The 22,531-nt window shown below is 38.7% G+C and overlaps 1 protein-coding gene across 5 annotated transcripts in view; it reads left to right on the plus strand.

The window, feature by feature from the left end:
* The window catches only part of CNKSR2 (connector enhancer of kinase suppressor of Ras 2), a 273,911-nt gene that overhangs the window by 179,146 nt on the left and 72,234 nt on the right, over nt 1–22,531 (plus strand). For all 5 annotated transcript variants that reach the window (XM_075196557.1, XM_075196558.1, XM_075196560.1 and 2 more), the window contains 4 exons: nt 12,333–12,381; nt 14,534–14,706; nt 19,157–19,230; nt 20,765–20,836. In XM_075196557.1, coding sequence (XP_075052658.1) covers nt 12,333–12,381; nt 14,534–14,706; nt 19,157–19,230; nt 20,765–20,836 — 368 coding nt within the window. The remainder of the gene's footprint in view (nt 1–12,332; nt 12,382–14,533; nt 14,707–19,156; nt 19,231–20,764; nt 20,837–22,531) is intronic.

Genomic DNA, 22,531 nt, shown 5'->3' on the forward strand with positions numbered 1-22,531 from the left:
GTTAAAGGCCCAAAGCTTTATTGAAAAAACAAACACATAGGTGAGAAGGGGAAGAAGGAGAATCAACCATCTTCCTCCTCTTCAGGACTGTCAATTGTGTTATAATCTCTTAGCAGGCTGTGGATCCCTTTTCACAGTTCATAAGGTGCCAGGCCTCCTGGATTGCTCCAATAATGTGGGTCACAGGAAATAATCCATTAAATACTGAATGGTATAAAAGGCAAGTCCTGGGCACACCGTTCTTTAGTTCATGTTCCAAGGTATCCAACAGTGCCTGTGTAGTGGGACGGTACCTGAGCTGTTTCCCTTTTAGTTATATAAAAAGAGCAATGAACATATCTACACTAATCTCGGAATGTATGAATGTCCTGAGAGGCAGACCCCCTCCCTCCCCAAATAGCCATCCATGCAATGTCTTTATGTCTATTAGTCAGCTTCTTAGAGCCAACATTCTCCCACATATGTTTTGCAGTTGCTGCAGGGAGCCCTGGGACAGACTACATAACGTCTGATGAGCTTGTGGATAGTTTTTGGCTTCCACAAGTCTGGTTTAAGCCCCTCCAGATTGCGCGCCCTCACAAATTGTCCAGGATCCATGTAAAACAAAGGTCTAGTTCAGATGTAAGAAAGGATCTGTCCCACTTGTCCCAACTAAGGAACCTCCAAAGAGGCAGGAGGAAAATGTGAGATATGGACTTCACAGCAGAGCAAGTGTTCTACTTCTTTCATTGTACAATAATCATATTCCATTCACTTACATTTTTCATTCTGATACTTCTAAACTTCCACACCACCATTTCTAAGTATCCACTTCAACCACTGGTTATACATGAGTGCTGAGAAACAACCTACCACACCTGTTCCTCCTCTGGAATTCCCATTGAACTACTTATTTATATAGACAATTGCAGCTACTTACATCTTCCATGTGGTAACTGTGACTGCACCTGATGTGTATATGAAAATCGCATGTACCAGTGCTCTGCCAATGACTTCCTTCCTTTTACTTTAAAAAGAAACAATTCTAAAGGATTATATTCCTTCAAGTGCTCCAAATATAGATGTACCATAATTCTACTAAGCTGTATTAAATGGGACGTAACCAGTGGCGTTATGAATAATGTAAATAAATGGAATTTGACAGGTTTACAATGAAGGCAGTACGGCATACCACCGTAAACCAGCCCACTTCCACCAATGGATGTAACAATATTTTTGTTTTGTTATTGTCTGTAAAGTTACGTATTCACTTCTAAATTGTCATTGTAGAAATATCTTTTTTCTGGGTCAACTTTCAACATATGTCTTAGTATTATTATGAGTGGGATTACGGCTACTTTAATGCTGAATAAATAAATCAGGGGTGTCTTGAGTTGCAGACTCCCATCCAACATGATTCATCTCACTCAGTACAAAATGATGTTCTCAAACAGAATTATTCCTGTTCCTTATTCCTGTTGCAGTTACCTGGACTCAAATAATAAATTGTTTAAATTAATGAATGACTTCAGCACAGGTAACGTCTATAATACAAATGGAAAGGAAAGGGATATCATTTTCCATCCCCCTCCTTGCTCTCTTTGTCTGCTACATGAGCAGCGTAGCTTAATTTCTAAATGTAGCCTAACATGATGGATGTAAATTTCCAGTTCAAATATTTTTTTTGTATTTGTAAAGCAAAAAAACCCAAACCAATTATTTAATGTAATGTTTTAATGTCAGTAACTCACAATTTGAAAATTTGATTTCCCTGAAATCACTTTATTCAGTTTAGTGAATATTCTGCTGAAAATGCAACATTTGTACAGTACAAACCAGTGATTGGCAACCTGAAACACTTTGGGGGCCACATGGTGCGACCCTCTGTCGTTCAAAGATCCCCACATTAGCCTTAAGCTCAGTAATAAGTTGAAGCAATACATGTAATCAAAGAAAGAGACACCTATCTGTAATAACATATCCACAGGCATTTTCAACAAGTGTTACACGCTTTAACTTTCTCTGTAATGTGCTGCGGACCCCTTGTGGCACCTTTTTATAAATAAAGGATAATAATGACAAACTAATCTGACAAGAAACGAGGAAGGAGCTGAGGGGCCACAAGTGAAGGCTCGAAGATCCCCGGTTGCCCATCACCTGTGTATACTATACCCTGCTGCATTGTAATTAAATTCACTATGGATATGTTCCTCAATGTACATAATAAAGTACCATCTAGTAACTAATTTGTCATTATTACAGAAAAAATTACATCACACCTACTTTAAAGGATGTTTTGCAGCATATACAGGATTTACTTGATTATTCATTTGATTATTTTCAGTTTTATGATATCTGAATTTTTGTTCACTTCTTGCCTTATTTCTTCTGTTAAAGATTTTACTTTAATTTTCCCTCCTCTATAATTCAATGGGTATGTGTTTGTGCTTGATTATGGATATCAAGTCTTATATTGCAATGTCATTTTTAGGTAGTTTGATTTTTATATTTTAATTTTTACATCTTCAAGCTACTTATAATCAAAACTCTAGTTCTAGAATGTTTGTCCTGTATGTGTCACAAGAAATGATATATAGTGTGTATGTGATTTGTTTTCCTTTAACTAGTAGTTTATCTAAATGTGTAGTCTCCTGGCCAGGTAAGTTCCTGTAATTAAACCATATTGGCTACATGTTGTACAGTTCTGTACTGTTGTAATAGGGGGATAAGCTCTTTCTGACAGGATCGTAGAATGTGCAGTCTGTTAGGCCAAATGATCCTTATCCTTTAGTAGTTGAATGTGCAGTGACATCTGGAAATCGCTTATTCTCTCATTACTTATATATACTGTTGTTACACCAGCTGCCAGTTTGTGGGGTGGCTCATTGCTCAATTTATCTGCAGTAACCTAAGGAGATTAGTATAAATCCAATTACATTTCTAGCACTCTTGCTTAGAAGTTCCATCACAGTGACTTAGTGATGAGTTTCTATTAGTGCACTACTAGACCATTTGGTCACTCTGCAAACTGTCTGCATATTTTGCAATATATTACCTGTCAGCATCTCGCGTTTACATACAAACTCCACACGGATAGAGGCGCTGGTAGAAACTGAACTCATGACCCCAGCATTGTGAGCAGCAATATCCAATGGTTTGTGGATTGCTTTTTGGGAACAATAAGCCATTCAGGTGCACAAGAGCATTATGTAATTCTATCTCCATTATATTCTGTGTTTGCCAGGTAAACCGAGAGGAGACGGATGCGCGCACAGATGTCATTGGTCTCTATGCAAAAAAGCTGGTACAGCAAAGCAGATGGTAGAATGAGGACAATTAGTCAGATATGTTCTTAAAACATCTATTTTATGAAGACCACTCTGTTTAGTGCACTGGCATGTCTTTACTGATCTCAATGATCTCCATGCAACCCAGTAGAATGTGAGGCAGAAATGCTAACCACTGTGCTACGGTACCACCCCAGAAGATTCTTAGCGAAGTTTTCTCCTCCACATAGCTTGTCATAGGTGACAAGAATATAAGTACAATATACAGTATAAGTGTATTTGGTGATTTATTTTGCACGAAGCACGGTGGCTTAGTGGTTAGTACTTCTGCTTCACAGCACTGGGGTCATGAGTTCGATTCCTGACCATGGCCTTATCTGTGTGGAGTTTGTATGTTCTCCCCGTGTTTGCGTGGGTTTCCTCCGGGTACTCCGGTTTCCCCCCAGAATCCAAAAACATACTAGTAGGTAAATTGGCTTCTATTAAATTGACTCTAGTCTGTCTGTGTGTGTGTGTATGGTAGGGAATTTAGACTGTTAGTTGCAATACGGCAGGGATTGATGTGAATGAGTTCTCTGTACAGCTATGCAGAATTAGTGGCGCTATATAAATGATGATGACTATCAAAGCAAAACACATCTGGATATTTGTTAAGAAGCCTGTGTTGGTGTGGTATCCCCCAGTCACCATGATATACCGTTCCTGGCTGGTCACCGCAGTGCTGTTGCTTTTTATGAAGGGAAGCCCAAAAAACAACATGCCCCTACTTTACAGCAGCTAACAACCCCATGCTGAAAAGCATCAGGGCTCTTCCTGACTTCCCTGTCCTGCTGGGGCAGTGAACAAGATGGTGATCCCAGTCGTTTCAGTATAGTGGATGGTGGTCCCAAAAACCCTGTCCTTTTATACCAAAACATTACAAGAAAGACATTTTAAAATAAATGTTAATTGGATAAGATTCTATTCACCCCAAAACAGTTCTACTTGATAAAATAAAAAAACACCTTATTATTTTCTTTCTTAATCAAAATCCAAATTAAAAAACCAAATCCTGAAAAATCGGACCAGTACCAAATGATTAAAGCAGGGAATCCCTGGGCATCCACTTCTCCGTCCAGCATAGGAAAATTGAGTGCTGGCACTAGTGTGAGGTTCTTATATCTATCTCTATTCGCCACACTTATTAATATTTAATATGATCATGAACAAGTGTTTATGGAGTCAGACGTTTTGCCCTACAGCCAGGGGGATTTGTGAAGAGCTTCAATGCTTTTCATCACGGGACTGGTAGCCTCTGGCCTCCCTATTATGATGGAAACCAGCCCAGTCTATCTAATGCTATGGCTGGTTAAGGATTTAGGGAAGTAACTATGGTGTCTTATGAGCAGTCTTGAGTTCTATTTTGGGGAAATGGTGCTCCCATTGTCACTGAGGTACCAGCTCTTGAGGAAGTTATGGTATAACAGCAGTGATCAGCAATAGACTCCTGGTCATCGCTGTTTTGTAAATTGGGACAGGGTCGGCTGATTCTCCAATTGGTGTCTTAAGCAAATTTTGGGTGAATCATTGAAATTTTCCTGAATTCACAAATTAGCCAAATTAATTCTGTACTTTTAGGAAACAGATAAAAATGTAACAGTAACCCCTGCGCAGATCACACAGTTCCCTTTATTGTATTTGTATCTGATCATACATATTTTGATCCATATGTGAAGCTCACTGTCGGTATACACTTAACAAATGTTTCATGCCCTAGTTAGACAGAAAAGTACTACAAGCAGCATTCCGTTCTGGCCAGGACCCGAGACAATGCAGTATGTACCGATGCTGTGCTTCTCATAGTGATCACAGAGCTTTACGATCGGATCCGTTCAAGTTACAATGCAGTATGTACCGATGCTGTGCTTCTCATAGTGATCACAGAGCTTTATGATCGGATCCGTTCAAGTTACAGTTCAGTATGTACCGATGCTGTGCTTCTCATAGTGATCACAGATCTTTATGATCGGATCCGTTCAAGTTACAGTGCAGTATGTACCGATGCTGTGCTTCTCATAGTGATCACAGAGCTTTATGATCGGATCCGTTCAAGTTACAGTGCAGTATGTACCGATGCTGTGTTTCTCATAGTGATCACAGATCTTTATGATCGGATCCATCCAAGTTACAGTGCAGTATGTACCGATGCTGTGTTTCTCATAGTGATCACAGATCTTTATGATCGGATCCATCCAAGTTACAGTGCAGTATGTACTGATGTACACTGAGGCATATAACCAGGAAGCTATTCTGCTTTAAAAAGTAATGTTTTAATAAACATTCGTGGACGTGTATGTGTGTTTTATTGTAACACTGTGTAATGATTACATAAAATCAGAACCCTTTTTTATCGCAGTTAGGTTAATTTACTTTAGAAACATATACAATATAAGTATATGTTCCCTTATCTCCTGTGAATCGTTTCCATGTCGTTCTGATGACAAGGGGCGCACGCAGGGGGGGTTTCTGGGTCTCCAGAAACCCCTCCCCTCCGCTAACTAAGTGCCCCACATAGCGGCACTGTACTATATAGCAGCCGCGGCGCTGTCAAAGAAGCGTCCGCGGCGGTGCATACATCACCGCTGCGGATGCTCCTTTAACAGCGCCGTGGCTGCTGTATAGTTCAGTGCTGCCGAAACGGAGCTGCGCATGCGCAGCAGCTCTCATGTTTTTTGGGGGGGTTTTTTTGGGTGGGCCCCTGATGACGTATTTTTTTTTTTTTGTTCATGCCTGTTCGTTTCGTTCCCCTTTTCGTGTCCTACAGTGTGTATTGATGCATTAATTACATGATATACGTACTTGCTTAATATGCATTTTTATATTTCTGTTTTTAGTCATTATAGCCAGTGTTGCCATCCCTTGAAAATGTTCTTTACTGACCAATTTATACATTTATTGAAGACCAAAAATGTTTACTAACGCAATGTTTATGTAATTCTAAAATGTATCCGATTGTTAAAAATGACATCAGGAAAAAGGAGTCTTATTAGTGAGCTAATGGTTTAATGATCTCAATGGTTTTTCTTACTGATAGGCAAAAATGTGACAATTTTTGTTACTGACATGACAGTAAATTTACATACTTATAGCTCAGAATGAATTGGGAGGAGTGTAGTTGACTTTCCCATATACGGTTATGCTCTGTTACGGAATAACATAAAGTAACATCAGCAGCAGGTTGGGGGTGGGGTTTCAAGGTCCCAAAATCAGTAAAATGTTTAAAGAAAGAACACACCACAGCAGATATGTAAAAAAAAAATGTATTATTTAGCTTCTGTTATAGGGAAGTGGTATACAGAAGTGACAGCAAGCAGATTGCACATCTCATATGATCCTGTGTTGCAAGGAACAGATAATTAAAGTGGGCATCTTCTGTTTTTCAGTCAGCAGTAAAGCTCTGTAGTTGGGGATACTCCCTTTTTGTCTATATAGATAATGCACACATATAGCATGGCCAATTGGCAATATTGTGAAAGTAAAAAATGTACTTAACCATACTTCCCAACAGTTAGAATCCTGAAAACAGGATAATAAGCCCAGCCCACATTCTGTCCAAACACCTCCCACAAATGGGGAAATTATGCGAAACGCAACCCACTTTTCTGTTTCTGTTTTCACCAAATTTGCCATCCATGAATCTGAATATCCCTCTAAAATCAGGACTAGCCTAAATAAATAATCTGCCTAATATTGCTAAGGTCATGTGCTTGACTGACCAGGGCCTTAAATCTGTAAAGTTTGTATGCTTAACATGTTTACGTGGGTTTCCTTGGAGTGCTCTGATTTCGTCCCACAGTGCAAAACTATACTGGTAGGTTAATTGGTTTTGACAAAACGGACCCTAGTCTGTGTGTGTATATTAGGGAATTTTAGATTGTAAGCACCAATGGGGCAAGGACTCGTTTGAATGACATCATATCTTCTGTACAGCGCTATGGAATATGACTGGCGTTGCATAAATAAACAATAATAATAAATATCCGTTAAACCACTGTGTTATATGCCACAAAAACATGTATCAATCATTCAGTGTAAATGTGAAATGCCTATCCTCTATTGCCCGGGCAACTTATTGCCTTGTGTTTGTTGCATGTAGCAATATACACCAGAAATCACTAAAATGTAACCCCTCCCTGCTATGGACTAGTTGTCACAGGAGTTTAATAGAGTAAAGTTGTGACAGAATTTCACGACACAAAACAGGCTGTTACGATATTCAAACACTTTTGCTTCACCTTTCTGTGGAATTGTAATTCCTCACTGTGTTTGCATATTCACATTTAGTTTAATTGAGTGCATTTCTAATACTCATTTGATAGCTGCCACGGTAAGCCCTATCCATATAATGGTAGTTACATCAATGTTATTCCCTGTCTCTGATTTAGGCCGGTTTTGGGTATGAGTGACCTTGATTAGAAGAGAAGAAAACCTAATAAAAATCTGTAAAATATGGTAACTGGAAATTGTCAGTATTTAAACAGATAAAAATGCTTTTATGTCAAAATTTAGATTGCCCATTCACAAACTACGTAAAAAGATTGTTAACAGGGGAGTGACTGGCTCTGTTAACAATCAATCTGCATATTCTTAACAAATTATTGGAGCAATATTGCTTGCACATGCAAAACAACCAAACTTGTGTGACAGCCTATATGTGCAGTTTGTAACAATACATCTCAAGGCATTTTTCTCTGGGTCTGAGCACTGAACCATAAAGTCATAGCCACTGAAGCAGCTGTAAATGCATTTTGTAGCTGTAGATACCTCCTGTGAGGCTTAGTCAGAGCAATAGTAATCTGTAGCACAGGCTTGAATAAAGTGTAAGAACAATGCAAGCTTTGTTTTAATGTTCTGTACCTTCTTTTCCAAAGGAAAATTAATACTTTTTAAGATCAGCTCTTTCAACACATTATACATTATTATAAAATAAAAATGCAAAGGTTTGTTGCTTTGTACCCATTAGAATATCTTTTCACCCTTTACAGAATTTTTAAGATGGCAGAACATTGGTTTCCATGGAGATAGAGTAGTAGCATATATTTAGTTCGGGAAAGGCAGTCTTTATGTATCATGTGCTCTGTATAAAATTACATTTTATGGAAAAGTATTCCCCCCCCCCCCCCATTTCTTCATTGAGCTTGCAGTGAAATAAACATTTCAGTTCTGTGACTTATAAAACAGACTTTATGGAATGCACATCTCATTAATAAATGTGCGACTGATATCCAAGGCAGAGGGTAAATCACATGAAAAGGAACTAAAATAATATAGCACAGCATATGCTTGTGTAGATCATATCCGTCGTGGTTTCGTGAGATTTACAGTCAAGGTAATTTATGGAGCCTACTGTAAAAGTCATCCCAGTGCACGTCAAGGTGCATGCCTGCCTTCCCCTCTCAGGAGATACAACTGCAACCTAGAGATGTACTTGGGTGTGTGGAGAGGTTAAAAATGTGACTAGTTGCATTGTGCAAAATGTAAGCATCACATTGATGTCTAAACTGCTGCTTCTATAGCACCATATGTGACTGAATCACTTATAAATAACTTATGGTATAAATTTATTTAAAGGAAATAGTACAGGTCAGTTATTTATATAATTGCAAATGTACTTACTTTTGATAATGTGTGTATTTTGGTAAATAATGTTTCTGAGACCAGGGGAAGAAATTTGTATGTTTTAACTTTTCTAGAGGAAATGCATTATTTCTGAGGTATATACCTGATGCAGTAAACCATTGTTGAGGAAGTCTTTTGTGTATTTTGGTAGGGAAATCACTTGTTTGGGGTTTTGTAACTTTCCTTTGGGAATGTGTATTCTTCAACTGTCTGAAGAAAGAACCCATGTTAATCTCCCACCCCAGACAGAGAGGCCCCAGGGGAGGAGAGTGGGCTGAGCACCCCTCTCCCTGGTAGCTCGTGGACAAGGGGGGGGGAGTATACTCCCCCCTGCCACTAGTTTCTATTTAAAAAGGTGTTGACCTCTCTGGTTTGATTCACATGCAGTCTGCATGAATCAACCCAAATGGGTTAAAGGGACAGGAGGACGATTTGCTTCCTGCTAAGACTAGTTTCCAAATGTGTAAAAAAACAGCACTGTTTTGTATTAAAAGTTGTTCTTCTTGTTTCATCGGACCTGCTCCCTGGCACCTTCAACCAGGGTGAGCAAATAAACAACACTTGCTTCAAAGATCTGCTTGGAAACTTCTCTATCCCTGTGATCTACAGATTAGACCCAACTCTAATCTGTTCCCAGCTATTTCTGAGGTTTGGACCCAGCTTTCCAGTACCACCACTCTGCCTGCTACCCAGCAGCTCTGGCCAGTGTGATAGGCCAGGGGGGATCCATCCACAGCAACCCTAATCCATAGGAAGAGGTCAGGGGTACCAGCCCAGGTTCACCAGTAACAGTGTACACTAGCAGTGTCAGTTACCCAGAAGAAAGGGCTGTTAGAGGGCGCATTTGGGATAACCAAAGGGAATGGTGGCAAAGTAAGCCTAGCTGGTACCCAACAACAACATACAGTGTGGCATAGGTGGTCCATCCTGTCACACCATCCCTTTTATTTAATTAAATATTTCAGTTTCTCTTCTAAAATGCTGCTGATTTTAGCCTCCTGTATAGAAAAATTCAAGTCCCTTTTGAAAGTACGGTTGGATTTTGTGACGTGGATAATCCTGTCTACAGTTACAGCGACTGTACAAATTGGAATGCTTAATTTCGACATCCAGTAAATTGCGACTGAAGATTTCCGGCACTACCACATAGCGTCACATGGACGTCACTTTGAATTGTGACTGTTTCATTTATGCTATTAAGGGGGCAATGCGAGGACCCAACAGGTGTCTACTGTCCAGGATTTCAAAAAACATACTACACACGCGGGTCCTCGCATTGCCCCCTTAATAGAATAAATTAAACGGTCACGATTGAAAGTGACATCCATGTGGGTGACGCTATGTGGTAGTCCCGGAAATCTTCAGTTGCAATTTACTGGATGTCGGAATTAAGCATTCCAATTTGTACAGTCGCTGCAACTGTAGACAGGATTATTCTCTTCACAAAATCCAACCGTACCCTTTGCATTGCACAACGGACATTTTATTCTTCTGATCTAACCACCTCTTTTCCAGTTCAATGCATGTATGTATTTGATGCAACATAATCTATTGCTGTGTCCATATGAATCTAAATTCCACTCGCTCAGTTCAACTCCTGACCATGGCCTTACCTGTGCTCAGTTTGTATGTTCTCCCTGTGTTTGCGTGGGTTTCCTCTCGGTGCTCCGGTTTCTTCCCACGCTTCAAAAACATACTGGTAGGTTAATTGGCTGCAAAATTATACTGTGTGTGTGTTAGGGAATTTAAATTGTAATATCCAATGGGGTAGAATCAGTGTTACTATATAAATAAATGATTGTAACACAAAATGTCTCCAGCTTATTTTTACTGGACCCATATGGAACATTTCTGTGTTGTGGGCAGCACTTGTCAGGTATAAAGATAATAACTGATTGGGCACCAGCCATTTATCTGCTTCTGACATGCACTTGAATGTTGGGTGAATGGTGGTTTTACAGGGAGCATTAAGAATGCAGCAGTTTTCTGATCAGCATGGAGCCCTTTGTTAGTGGACCCCCTCTAGCGTAACAGGGGACAGCATTCTCCATTCACTTTAATGTAACACTGTTGAAAGCACAAAAAAGTGCATGATTCTATAATAACCTTATAATATTACCTGTAAAGGCTAATTCCACACAGAATTAATCATTTTTGTTTTGTGTAAATATATTTTTTAAAATAAAATGTTAAATGTTGCACTCCAGCAATTAAGCATGTGGTCAATGTGTCTAACAGTGCCAAGCAGAAGATCCCTTACCTGCTTGGGTTGGCCTAGTTCACAGTAATGCTGAGGATGTCGGGGCCCCTCTCGTATGAACCTCCTATGGTATGAATGAGAAATTCAATGAGGGGGGGGGGATTTTAATAACCCCATAACAAGACCCAGCAGAGCTAAACAGGTGGTTTCCTCCTTTTCAACTATTATGATTTGTGTTGTTCAGGTTAAGAACATTCTGTTTATCTCTACACGCCCATGTTATTTTACTATTCCTAAGTCAGTGGTCATATTACTATAATAGCTCAGTGTGTGACAATTATTACAGACATTGACCTTCTACACACTCCTGTGGGAAAAGGACACCTTATAACTGCAACTTCCTCCCTTTCTGGCCTGCTAGCAGTTCCTTTTACCACTACCATTTAGAACACTGCTATAGGCTCAATCATAGCAAAGATAAGAACACTAATACATTCCTTTTTCAGACCTTTATTTTTCCTAACATCCTTATGGGTACTAAGCTTATAAATTCCAGGTTTCAGTAGTCTTTACTCACCAAGGAGCCAGCAGGCTTATCCTCTTGCAGCTAGAGAAGCCTTAGCATGATGAGTGGCAATTGTAAATAATAGACCACTAGTCTGTAATCATGGAGGTTTTTGTCTATGAACAGCCCTGGGAGGAAGTTTTTCCACCTTTTCATAGATTTTTAATTTTTCAAAGTACCAGAATTGAGTGCTCAAATTGCTGAGCTGTTTGGATATTCATGTTTCATCATTCGGGCACTTTGCAGGCCTGTATCAACTTGGTTCTTGAGTTTCGTGAACATGTCACACTGATGCTGTGATATCGATATGTGGTTAAGCATTTACATTGTCTGAACAGGTAAAGTGTACTTGCAGTGGACCTGTCACAGTTTAGTGCATCCCTAGAAATGTAAAGTCTAAAGCCCTTGCAGATCAAAGGGTTGGAGGTTCCAAAAAATATCCGGTTAGCCACCACTGAGAGAGGTGTAGACAAAATACCCACTAACCCCTAACTTTGGGAGAAAGCACATGAATAATCGTTATATATCTGCAATCATGTTTTCACTAGAGTATATTAGCTAAAAGGGAACTATAGAGCAAAAGGACAATTGTGAATTGCAAATGTATATGACATTCTCATGGAAGTGTTTATTTTATTTTCAGACATTCCAGCAGTCCTCTTTACAACATAAATCCAAGAAGAGAAATAAAGGTAATGTGAATAATTAAAAAGTGTGGGGGAAAAAGTTGTGAAACTAATGACATTTGGAGAAGCAGCTGGATAAGATGATTCAGTAACTCTAAATATAATGTGCTTTAAATATCACATTACATGTGGGAGGTGATATCAATGATATAAAAGCTATATTTCCATCCATGCTGGTAAACATTTTGTGTATGCTCTTGCTACAGAACACTGTGTGCTTCTGAAATGTTTTGTAGGTTTAGTTGTTTTAGAACTAGAGATTGTTTGCCTATTATTATTTTTATCTTTTATTTATAAAGTGCCAACTTTTGATCCACTAAAATGTACTGCAATGTGCAATGATACAAACAAATTATATACAATGACATGAAACGGAAGGGAAATTTAGCTTTGCCCAAATGAGCTTTTAATATAAGAGGTGTAGCAGAACACTTGATACTCAGGGTAAGGAATATCACTTATAATTGCTAGTGGGAAAAATGAGTCCCTTATCGAAGTCAGAGTTGATGCAAGAACAGTGATTATAGACCATGGGAGTCTTTTGGGACCATTTACATATTTTGAAGGTTGAGAATAGTTTAATGGGGCAGGGTAGAATTCCATAAAATAGAGTTGCGTGGAATAAGTCTTACATGGGATGAGGTTATGAGAGGAGAAGACATTAGAAGATTATTGGAAGAATGCAGAGAGTGACAAAGAGAGTATTTATGGGTGAGATCAGAAACATAGACTCATAGTCAAGACTCAGCACAAATTTGATTCTAAAGTTTATGAAAAACCAATGAAGATATTGACAGAGAAGACATTATAACAGAGTTTTATTAAGAATTTATTGGACTCTAGGCAGGGAAGGTATTAGCCAACATTTCTTCCATCTACCAGTGTAAACAAGCCGGTCTTCTATAGGAGCCTTTGATGTGCACATATTGGTTACACAGGCAGTAATTTTGTGGTCTTTAAATATATTCCTGAGAGTGCATCCTGTCAATTCACTAGGAACTGGTGATATCACTGAGACACTGATAGGCCTGATACTTACAACTTGGCTGCCTCTACTTAAACCTAAGTGACTTCAAATGCAATAACCTGACTGTCCACAAAAGTTAATTCAAATATTTTTAAGCCACACTTATCATAATTAGATTGATTGCCAAGATATCTACTAAATTCTCAATTATATTCCTAAATCAGAGGACACCATCATGCCCAGTTACTCCGCAGTTGTGGGAATCATATCTATTTACATATTGTATGGTTGCGCCGAAAGATCACAAGAGGGTATGTCTGTCAACACTTGCAGGGAAGATTCATGTTTATGTATGGGGTGAATTATGTAGTACGATGGAAACTCAGATAACTATATAGCTAGTGAATTCCTATGGTGACTATATCCAAGCCATGTTGTTTGTTTTCAGGGGATTAAGGGTTAACTTGCAACACATACAAAATGCTGTATTATTTTTAAAAGAAATGACAGGATCATCTATATGCAAAGGGTTTAAATATCAGTGTTCAACATGGGCAAACTTGGATACTGAAACAGTGATTCACCTCTACGTTCTATTCCTCACCAATAAACAGTACAGGTCGCCAAAGGATGTTTAATCTGATAGACTATTTGCACGGCTTCCGCACACAGAATCTATATTTCATACAGTATCACCAGACAGAAATAGCTTGAGGATATTTCCTGGTATCCCAAGTCACCAGCTACTGCAGTGAGCAAGATAAAAACAAGCTTGCTTTTGATCATTTGTAGCCTTCATAAATACACAATAATGTATCTTTTGCAAAACAAACACAAGTCTTGTATAGCACTTTTTCAACAGGAGTATATTTACAGTAATAGCTGTGCGCTGTATATGTTTGTTTTCTCTGCAGCAAACTGTTTGTATATGTCTAAATTCTTTCTTGTAGCATATGTGCTTGAGTACAGTTATCAGTCCTTGCTGTCCCCTCACAATACTCAGCTATCTGCATAATAAGTTCGATAATGCAGCACTTTCTTGACCTAGATCTTTATTTATGTATGCGATTTTTTTAACCCAGAGTTAGACTGATGTGGGCAGCATCAGTAATGCTATAGAAAGGCAAATCGAAATATGGTTTGAATGTGATGAGTCATCTACTGTATCTGCATTGTATTTTTTTTTCCAAGGTCCTGTTCCTGGGAAGAGTAAAAGACGCATATCATGCAAGGACTTGGGCCGTGGTGATTGTGAGGGCTGGCTCTGGAAGAAGAAAGATGCAAAAAGCTATTTTTCACAGAAGTGGAAAAAATATTGGTTTGTTCTGAAAGATTCGTCCCTTTATTGGTATACCAATGAGGAGGTAAAAACATCATTCTGTTCACGTTAATGCTGTTTTTTGATAAAGATTGACATATTTTTCGAAGCCCTTTAATTCCTAGATAGATTACAGCAATGCTACTGGCTGTTTGTTCCAGTGTTCAGTTTACTGTATAATACTTAATTTGCATTCTTATTAGTTGAATTACTAGCACACACTTAGTAGATTTGTTGCTACTGGGGAAGAAATGTGTTACTATTGTTTATGGGTAGAATATGTTCCTACACGGGCGAGAGAAGAAATGTGATGGCACGGGAGGATGCAAATGTGGTATTACCCAGGGCATGAGGAGGTTAAATGGGGTGATAATGGGGGAACGTAGTGTTACTGGAGGTGTAATTGGGGAAGAAATGTGGTGTTACAGGGGCTGTGATAGGGAAGGAAAATGTGACAATACCAGGGGGATAAAGCCATACTTGCCAACTTTGTGTTGGCATCCTAGAGATTCCATGTAGGGGGTGTGGTGGGAGGATGGAAGGGGTGGGACAAATCGCATCATTTGGCCCCACCCCCTGTTCTTGCCCCAACTAAATTGTCATTTTGTTGCAGGGGGCGAAGCCAAAATTACGCGATTCACTGCAAATTGCGTAATTTTGTCTCTCGATGAGCAGGATGTGGTAGACTTGTCTACTCTCCCGGGAGTCCTACCCCGAATTTGGGAGTCTCCCAGACTTCCGAGAGAGTTGGCAAGTATGGATAGAGGGAGGTAAAAATATGGTGTTACAGGTGGTGATGTGCCATTACAGAGGGGTGATGGGGATAATATGGTGTTACAGGGGTGGTAACGGGTGAATGTGCTGTTACAGGGGGGATAATGGGGGGATGCAGTGTTAGGGGAGGGTGATGGGAGGGAAGTGTAGCGTTACATGGGAGAAAATGTGGTGTTACAGGGGGAATGTGAGGAATTGTGGGTGTAGCCACAGGAAAGGGGGATGTTAATACAGAGTTGATGCGGGAATGTGTTACTATAAGGGTAAAGAGAGAAAGGAGGATGTGACAAATGTGTCACATGGGAAGGTCATGAAGACAAAGGTCTTCCCTCTCCTGTGTGGTGGGATTGGTGAAGGACTGAGAACATCGAAGCTTGAATTCCACAATTTAGGCTGGCAACCTTTTGCTGCCAAGTGCGGATTGTGGAAAATAGTTCAGGTTTTAAAAAATGTGCCCATGTCAGACTTTAACACAGTGTATGATTTCAGGGGAAAAATAGATTAATTAATGTGCAACAATTGAAATTATAATGGCAAAAACAGGCCCAATAGAAATGAAGAGTTATTACTTTGATTAGGAGTGTATTTCATATCCTAGCAGCTTCTTTTTGCCATCATGCAGCATCATTCTTGCTTTGATACATACAGTATGGTGAAATGTGTACAGTATATTTAAAAACAGCTAGTACTCTGCTCTAAAAGTAATTTTTCTCATTAGTGATTGAACAGTTTTGACATTCTCTTTGATTGTGACATATTTCTCTGATTTGCTACCTTAGGCTAACTACAATAATCAAACGATTGTGTGACACTTAAAAGATAATCACTGTCCCCTGGGAATAATTTGTGAAAATAGGAAGCTCTGAATACTTTATACAGTATGTTTTTGCATTGCTTAAAATAAACTATTGCCCAGATAAAATTAAGAACCGCTCACTTCAAATACATGTTATTAGTTGTAAATGAGACATTGAAATTCACAGAAGAATATTAGTATAATTTAGTAAATCATGGTTATGAGGGTGAAAAAATAAAATACATGTATGATATTCTCTGTGTTTACTGTTTTTAAAAGATACTGTGTTTTTTCTGAGTATATGGTGAAATTTAAAATGTGCCTCTTCTGAATACTGATAAATCAGTCAGCTGTCATTCCCAACAGTGGGACATTTCAGAGGTGAATATATATAGTATACCTTTCAACTGTCCAGTTGTTGACAGGATAGTGCTAACTGTAAAAAGGTGCACGATCAAGCCTTGAGGGTATGACTGGCCAAACTACAATAGAGTATGCCTTAAAGTGACCCAATTTCTGAACTGTAGCGTATTTGGAGCCCATATTTTAGTTTCTAAAACATTGGGTTTGATCCATAGTGAGACATACGCTCATTTGAGTAGCATATCTTGAGTTTTTTTGCACTGCTCATGCCCAGAAAGAGAACTAGTGTAAACGCAACTATGTAGATCTATGACTTTTTGCCACTTACTACTCATTAGGACCAAAGAGGTGTGACGGGGGAGCGAAGGGGGTGTTCTAAGTAGGCAGAGCACAGATAGGGCATGTTTTCACAGTTGCATAGCAATTCAGACTGTGAAAAAAAGTTGCAGATACGACAGATGATACTGATCACTGGAACGTACCACTTGTAAATAGATGTTTGCAAAGGATTCACATACACTTTTTAATATTTTAGTAGTTGCTCTTCCATAGATTACGATTTTGCGAGCATGTTTTAGCAATAAAGTGTTTTTGTTCTTTGGGGTTCTTTTTACATACAATGGATAGTTGTTACTGTTTTGTTTTTTTTAAATAGGTTATACAAGATTAAATGATGCTTCATAGCATTTGCATTTGTAACATATAAAATAAAAGGTTTGTTACATAGTCTCAAGTAGGATGCACGATGGCTTAGTGGTTAGCACATCTGCCTCACAGCACTGCTGTCATGAGTTCGGCACCTAACCTTGGCCTTATCTGTGTGGGATTTATATGTTCCTGTCACTTTGAATGGCCCCCATATGTTTCTATGGGGACTTTTATTTTGCAGGATTTAACAATTTCCGAAAATCAAAGATGTTTGGAACTTGTGCTGAAGATGGCATTAGCCATTGAAACCTATGGGGAGAGCATTGTGGTAGAGGGATTTAAGAATCTGTCACCGCAACTTACCTGCTCTCCCCTCCAATCACTATCGCAAAGGTGGCCACTTTGCGATAGTGACCATAGAGGACATAGGAGACAGGTGACAGGCACTGTTGGATGCCTTGGAACATGAACATAAGGACAGTGTGCCCAGGACTTGCCTTTCATACCATTCGGTATTTTATGGATTATTTCCCACACTAGTGTTTTAAGGGCGCTATGTGGCTTGCCAGGAATTGCCTCATTTTGAAGCGGGAGAAGATGACCATCCAGAACCGTGACAGGCTGATCCACAGCCTGCTAAGACACCCTGGACAGTCCTGAGGAAAATGATTGATTGCTGTTTCCCTCTTCTCCTTCTCCCCCTATGTGTGGTTTTTTTTTTTAAACCTTTGGTTTGTGCCTCCCCTTCCTTACCCCCTCCAACCCACTCCACTATCACAGTTTAAAGTGTTATTGAATGTCATGCATTATTTATGCACCCTTCCCTATATTTGTGTCACTCTCAATAAAGCTTCGGGCTTGTGACTTCCCCACCCTATCCCTCTCAACCACCATCCCCTCACATCCATCGTTTTTTTTTAAATGTTATATTGTTTAATGTTTGTGTGGTTAGTGCGGTACTTGATGTATAGTGTAGGATGTCGTATCTTGTACTTTATGCCTTGTATTGTACTAAAATGTATGAATGATTGTTTTTCGGTGTGCTGCGTACACTTGAATGCAATGTATTGTGTGTGTTTTGTACCCTTTTATACAAATAAAGTTACTTTTTCAATAAATAAAGCAGTTTTTTGTGACTGCTGATTCTCGTGAAGAATTTTAATAAATAGTCACAAACACTACTTCAATCCTTATCTTGGCAATAAGGATTTAAATGAATCGTGTTTAAAATGCAGTTGATAGTAAATATGCCACTATGTGCTGATTGCTCTATTCGGCCTTAGAGTTTTGTGAAATATGGAGCAAGCTGGCCAGAGAGATCACAGTGGATAGAAAACAAACTATATAAAATGTTGTATTCAGGGGAGTAGGGTCACAGAGGAATACTGTTTGTTTTCTTCCAGAAATGCACAAGGTACTGTGTAATAAAGGAATAAAAATGCCCTGGAGATCCTGTTAATAAGTTCTGTCTAAAGTGTATCTTTATACTGTAGGCCTGTGCATGGTAGGTGCAGCACTAATATGCTGAGGCAATGAGGACACAGTACTCTGTTTTCTCCATTATTAATACCAAAACATAAAGTAAAAACTACTAATATAAATAAATATTTACTTGTTAGTACTCTAAAAAAACAATCATGTGTCTACATGAAATTCCACAGAAAGGGGATGGGGTTGCGGAGTTAAAGTGCCCGTATATGACCTTTTTGAATGCCACCAAAATTGTCAAGTTTGGGGGTGGAGTTTTAGACTGATGGTATTTGTTTGGCTAATTTAGAGTGGTTTTCTCACTTTTCATAGTCATTGTGTATTCTAACCCTGATGAACTTGTCAAGTGTTATATTGGTTACTTAACATTTTATAAAATAGTTTTGTTATTTTGAATAAAGCAACATGTACTTTTATTTCATTTCAGGAAGAAAAAGCAGAGGGATTTATCAGTCTGCCTGAATTTAAAATTGATCGTGCCAGTGAGTGCCGTAAGAAATTGTAAGTAAGCATGAAACATGGGTAAATGATAAAAAAAAGTGTACCTTATTTATAGCATGTGGGTACAACAGGTGCAATAGTAAATATGCCCACTGGCAAGGTATATAGTTTAGAAAGTCACCTCACCTCCTTGGGGCACCATAACAGTTACACCTCCTGTGACTTTTATAGTAACCCCCATACTTTCAATCATTGTTGGTCCTGGCACAACCAATTGTTCACATTCCTGACATTTAGCACCTTGATTTCCACTATAAGCATACGAAATATCAGTGTGCCTGAAGAAAGCAATAAGGGAGCAAAGATGCTGATTTCCTGTCCCTGTAGAACTAAGCTGAAGTATAGAGGCCCAATGCCAAGCTGTCTGCTCTTGTATTTTGTTGCCGTAGTCATTTGTGCCCTTGTGTTTTGGCTACTAAGCCTTTTTTGGGACAGGGCTACTGATTAGTGGATAAACTCCGTTTACAAACTAAAATTTGAACATTTTTGACACAGTGCAATTCTTGTGTGTAAATAAGGATAAAATGTGTGCCCCTAAATTAAATAATAAACTCCTATAGCCAGAAGATGTGTTCACAATCATATTGGTTACAAAAAAAAATATATCCTATTTTATTAATTTTTTGGTTAAAGGGGACATTTTAGTGGGCCTTCATCATATTGTACACAACTGATGAATAGATACTATAAATATTGTATTTTTGTACCAAATCTTTGAATTAATGAAATAGTAGCCTTAGTATGGGAGGAGTCATCTTGTGCAATATACACCTGGAACGGCCTTCATTTAATAACAGGACATATTGCTCCAGGTTTTCCTGTGTGATCTTGTAATTGTATGTCCAGGTAAGAGGGACAGGTTGGTTGGTAGGTCATTGGCTTTTGTCAGCATACTACCTACACTTCCATATCGTCCATTCTCAGTATTAGCAAAGCTGAATTCTCCAATACTTAATATACACACTCACCTCATTATTTAAGAGGCAAGTGCAAGGTGAAGTGCCTGAAAAAAGTCAGGTTCTCCTATACATGGTGAGGCATGGGACAACTGTACATCTGAAATCCTTAAAGCAAAGCTAAGCCGCCTGTGTCTCTCCAACTGCTGTGGAACTACTGCCCTGCCAGTCTATGGAACATTCTGTGTTGCAGAGAAGAAAGTTAATGGTGGAAAATAGATGATGGGGGGTTGTTGCACTGGGAGGAGATAAGGGTTTTGAAGTTAGACTGTTTTGCAAAAGAGAGGGCAGCGTAATAGGAGGACAGAATGAATTTCAAATGGATAAAGTTGGCGTCTGAGCAGGACTTTCTCTAGAGGCTCTCGCCAGAATGCACCAGTGCATTTCTGTAAGATGAATGCTTTAGAATGTCAAATATTTTCTAACATAGCCAGAATTAACATTTTTTGCTACACTTATCCTGGACACACAAATATGGTATTACAAAATAAAATAGTTAAAATATGTACATTTTTAAATAAATACAGCTAAGGTAACATTTGTGTGTGTGACTGACACATTTTTCTTTCTATTCATAGTGCGTTTAAAGCCTGCCATCCCAAGATAAAAAGCTTCTACTTTGCTGCTGACAATTTAGATGACATGAGCAGGTAAAGGAAACCTGTCAAGTACGTGTTATTTTAACAGTTGTCTATTGTTAGATTTCAGAGATGTTTTTCACTCATATGTACATTTGCAGACTCATGTGCACATCGACTTTTATAGCTTTTGAGTTATTTGTGAAGTGTGAAATTATTATTATTATTATTTTTGAATGTTAAGGTGCTACAACGCTATTTAGTACTGGACTGTTGACTAAACAGGACATACATGAAGCAGAGCCATACAAGGTAGACTCCTGCTCGTGAGAGAGCTTATATTCTAATTGTAAGTGGGCACAGCTGAAACAAAAGGAATAGTTGTGGCTCAGAGTGGAGATAGGGACAGTCATGAGGGTACTTCAGTGTGGATAGTATAGGTTGAAGTAGCATGAGCTCCAATAATGATATGGGTTTTTGAAAGATGGTTACCAGAAGCGAGGGGCAGGTCAGAGATATATCTAACAAGGTGAGAGGGCGAGTATTTTGGTATGGGGTTTGAGATGTATGAAGGGGTGGTGGTGTTGAAGGTTTTGTAGGTAACTGAGTAATTTGGGAGGCGGTGAGAGGATCAGCTCTGGTTTGGACATGTTACCCTTTAGGTATCATTGGTAAATCCATGTGGAGATAGCAGAGGTGATTACACAAGCTAGTACAGAGAATAAGAAGTCAGGGGAGGAGAGGTATATTTGGGTGTTAGTGTAGAGGTATAGTGGAGGCCCAAAATATGTTCCCCAAGAGTAGAGGTGTAACTTATTCTCAAGGACTTTTACAGGAAATACATATTTGTGAGGCTATTAAATATGCATGCCTGGTATGTGCAGCTTACAGGTGTCTGCTGAAAAGAAAGACTTGTACTTGCTCCTGTTCTACTTCTTCCAATGTCACAGCTCTGGTCAAACTCTAAATTCCTGGTAAAATTCCCTAAAAATCTAGTTAAACTACTAGCATCCCAAACGGTACCGAATGCCTATTCCATGCTACTCCCACCCCCCCTTCCTCCCTGCAATTCCTATTTGTATGATGGTTTATTCAAAACCACTTTATATATTTGTAAAACAAACACAAAAAAAGTAACTTGTGTATGTTACTTTTTTATCTTCTGTATTGATTGTACTTAATACATGTGTCCTTTCAAAATAAGAGTTTAAAATATATAGAAAAAATATTTAGTTAATGCACTTGGGTACATACATAAAATTATACATTTAACATGAAATTTAAGAAAACTAACTTCCTTGTGTTATTTCCTCTGTTCCTCCCGTCTGCAATTTAAGCTAGAGTGACATGACTGCTGCATGCACTATCATTCTATAGTTCTTAAGAACCACAAGATTATTTTTGGGGTCCACCTCTGCTCTCATTCGCCAAGCCAGGATGGGTGTTGATGCCCACCCTCCCCTTTTTAAATTCAAGTTAAAAAAAAAATTACAGTAAGTTAGGAGTAATTCCCGATTTCTGAGATTATCTGTTACTCAAACCAGATTCAGACTATTCTTACTTCTTCCTGTAGTCTTTTTTTATATATATTTTTAATTACATTTCTTGCTCTTTACGATTTTTGCCATAGGGTGAATAGAGGAATATGTAATTTTTAGTTTTATTTTTAATCTAAGATACAGTATTACAAATGGATATCCAGAAACAATTTTTAAGAGAATTCTGGTATTTCCATCTACGTCGGTCATCAACATTGCAAACACAATA

This window comes from Mixophyes fleayi, chromosome 2 (genome assembly GCF_038048845.1).
Source record: "Mixophyes fleayi isolate aMixFle1 chromosome 2, aMixFle1.hap1, whole genome shotgun sequence".
NCBI lineage: Eukaryota > Metazoa > Chordata > Amphibia > Anura > Limnodynastidae > Mixophyes > Mixophyes fleayi.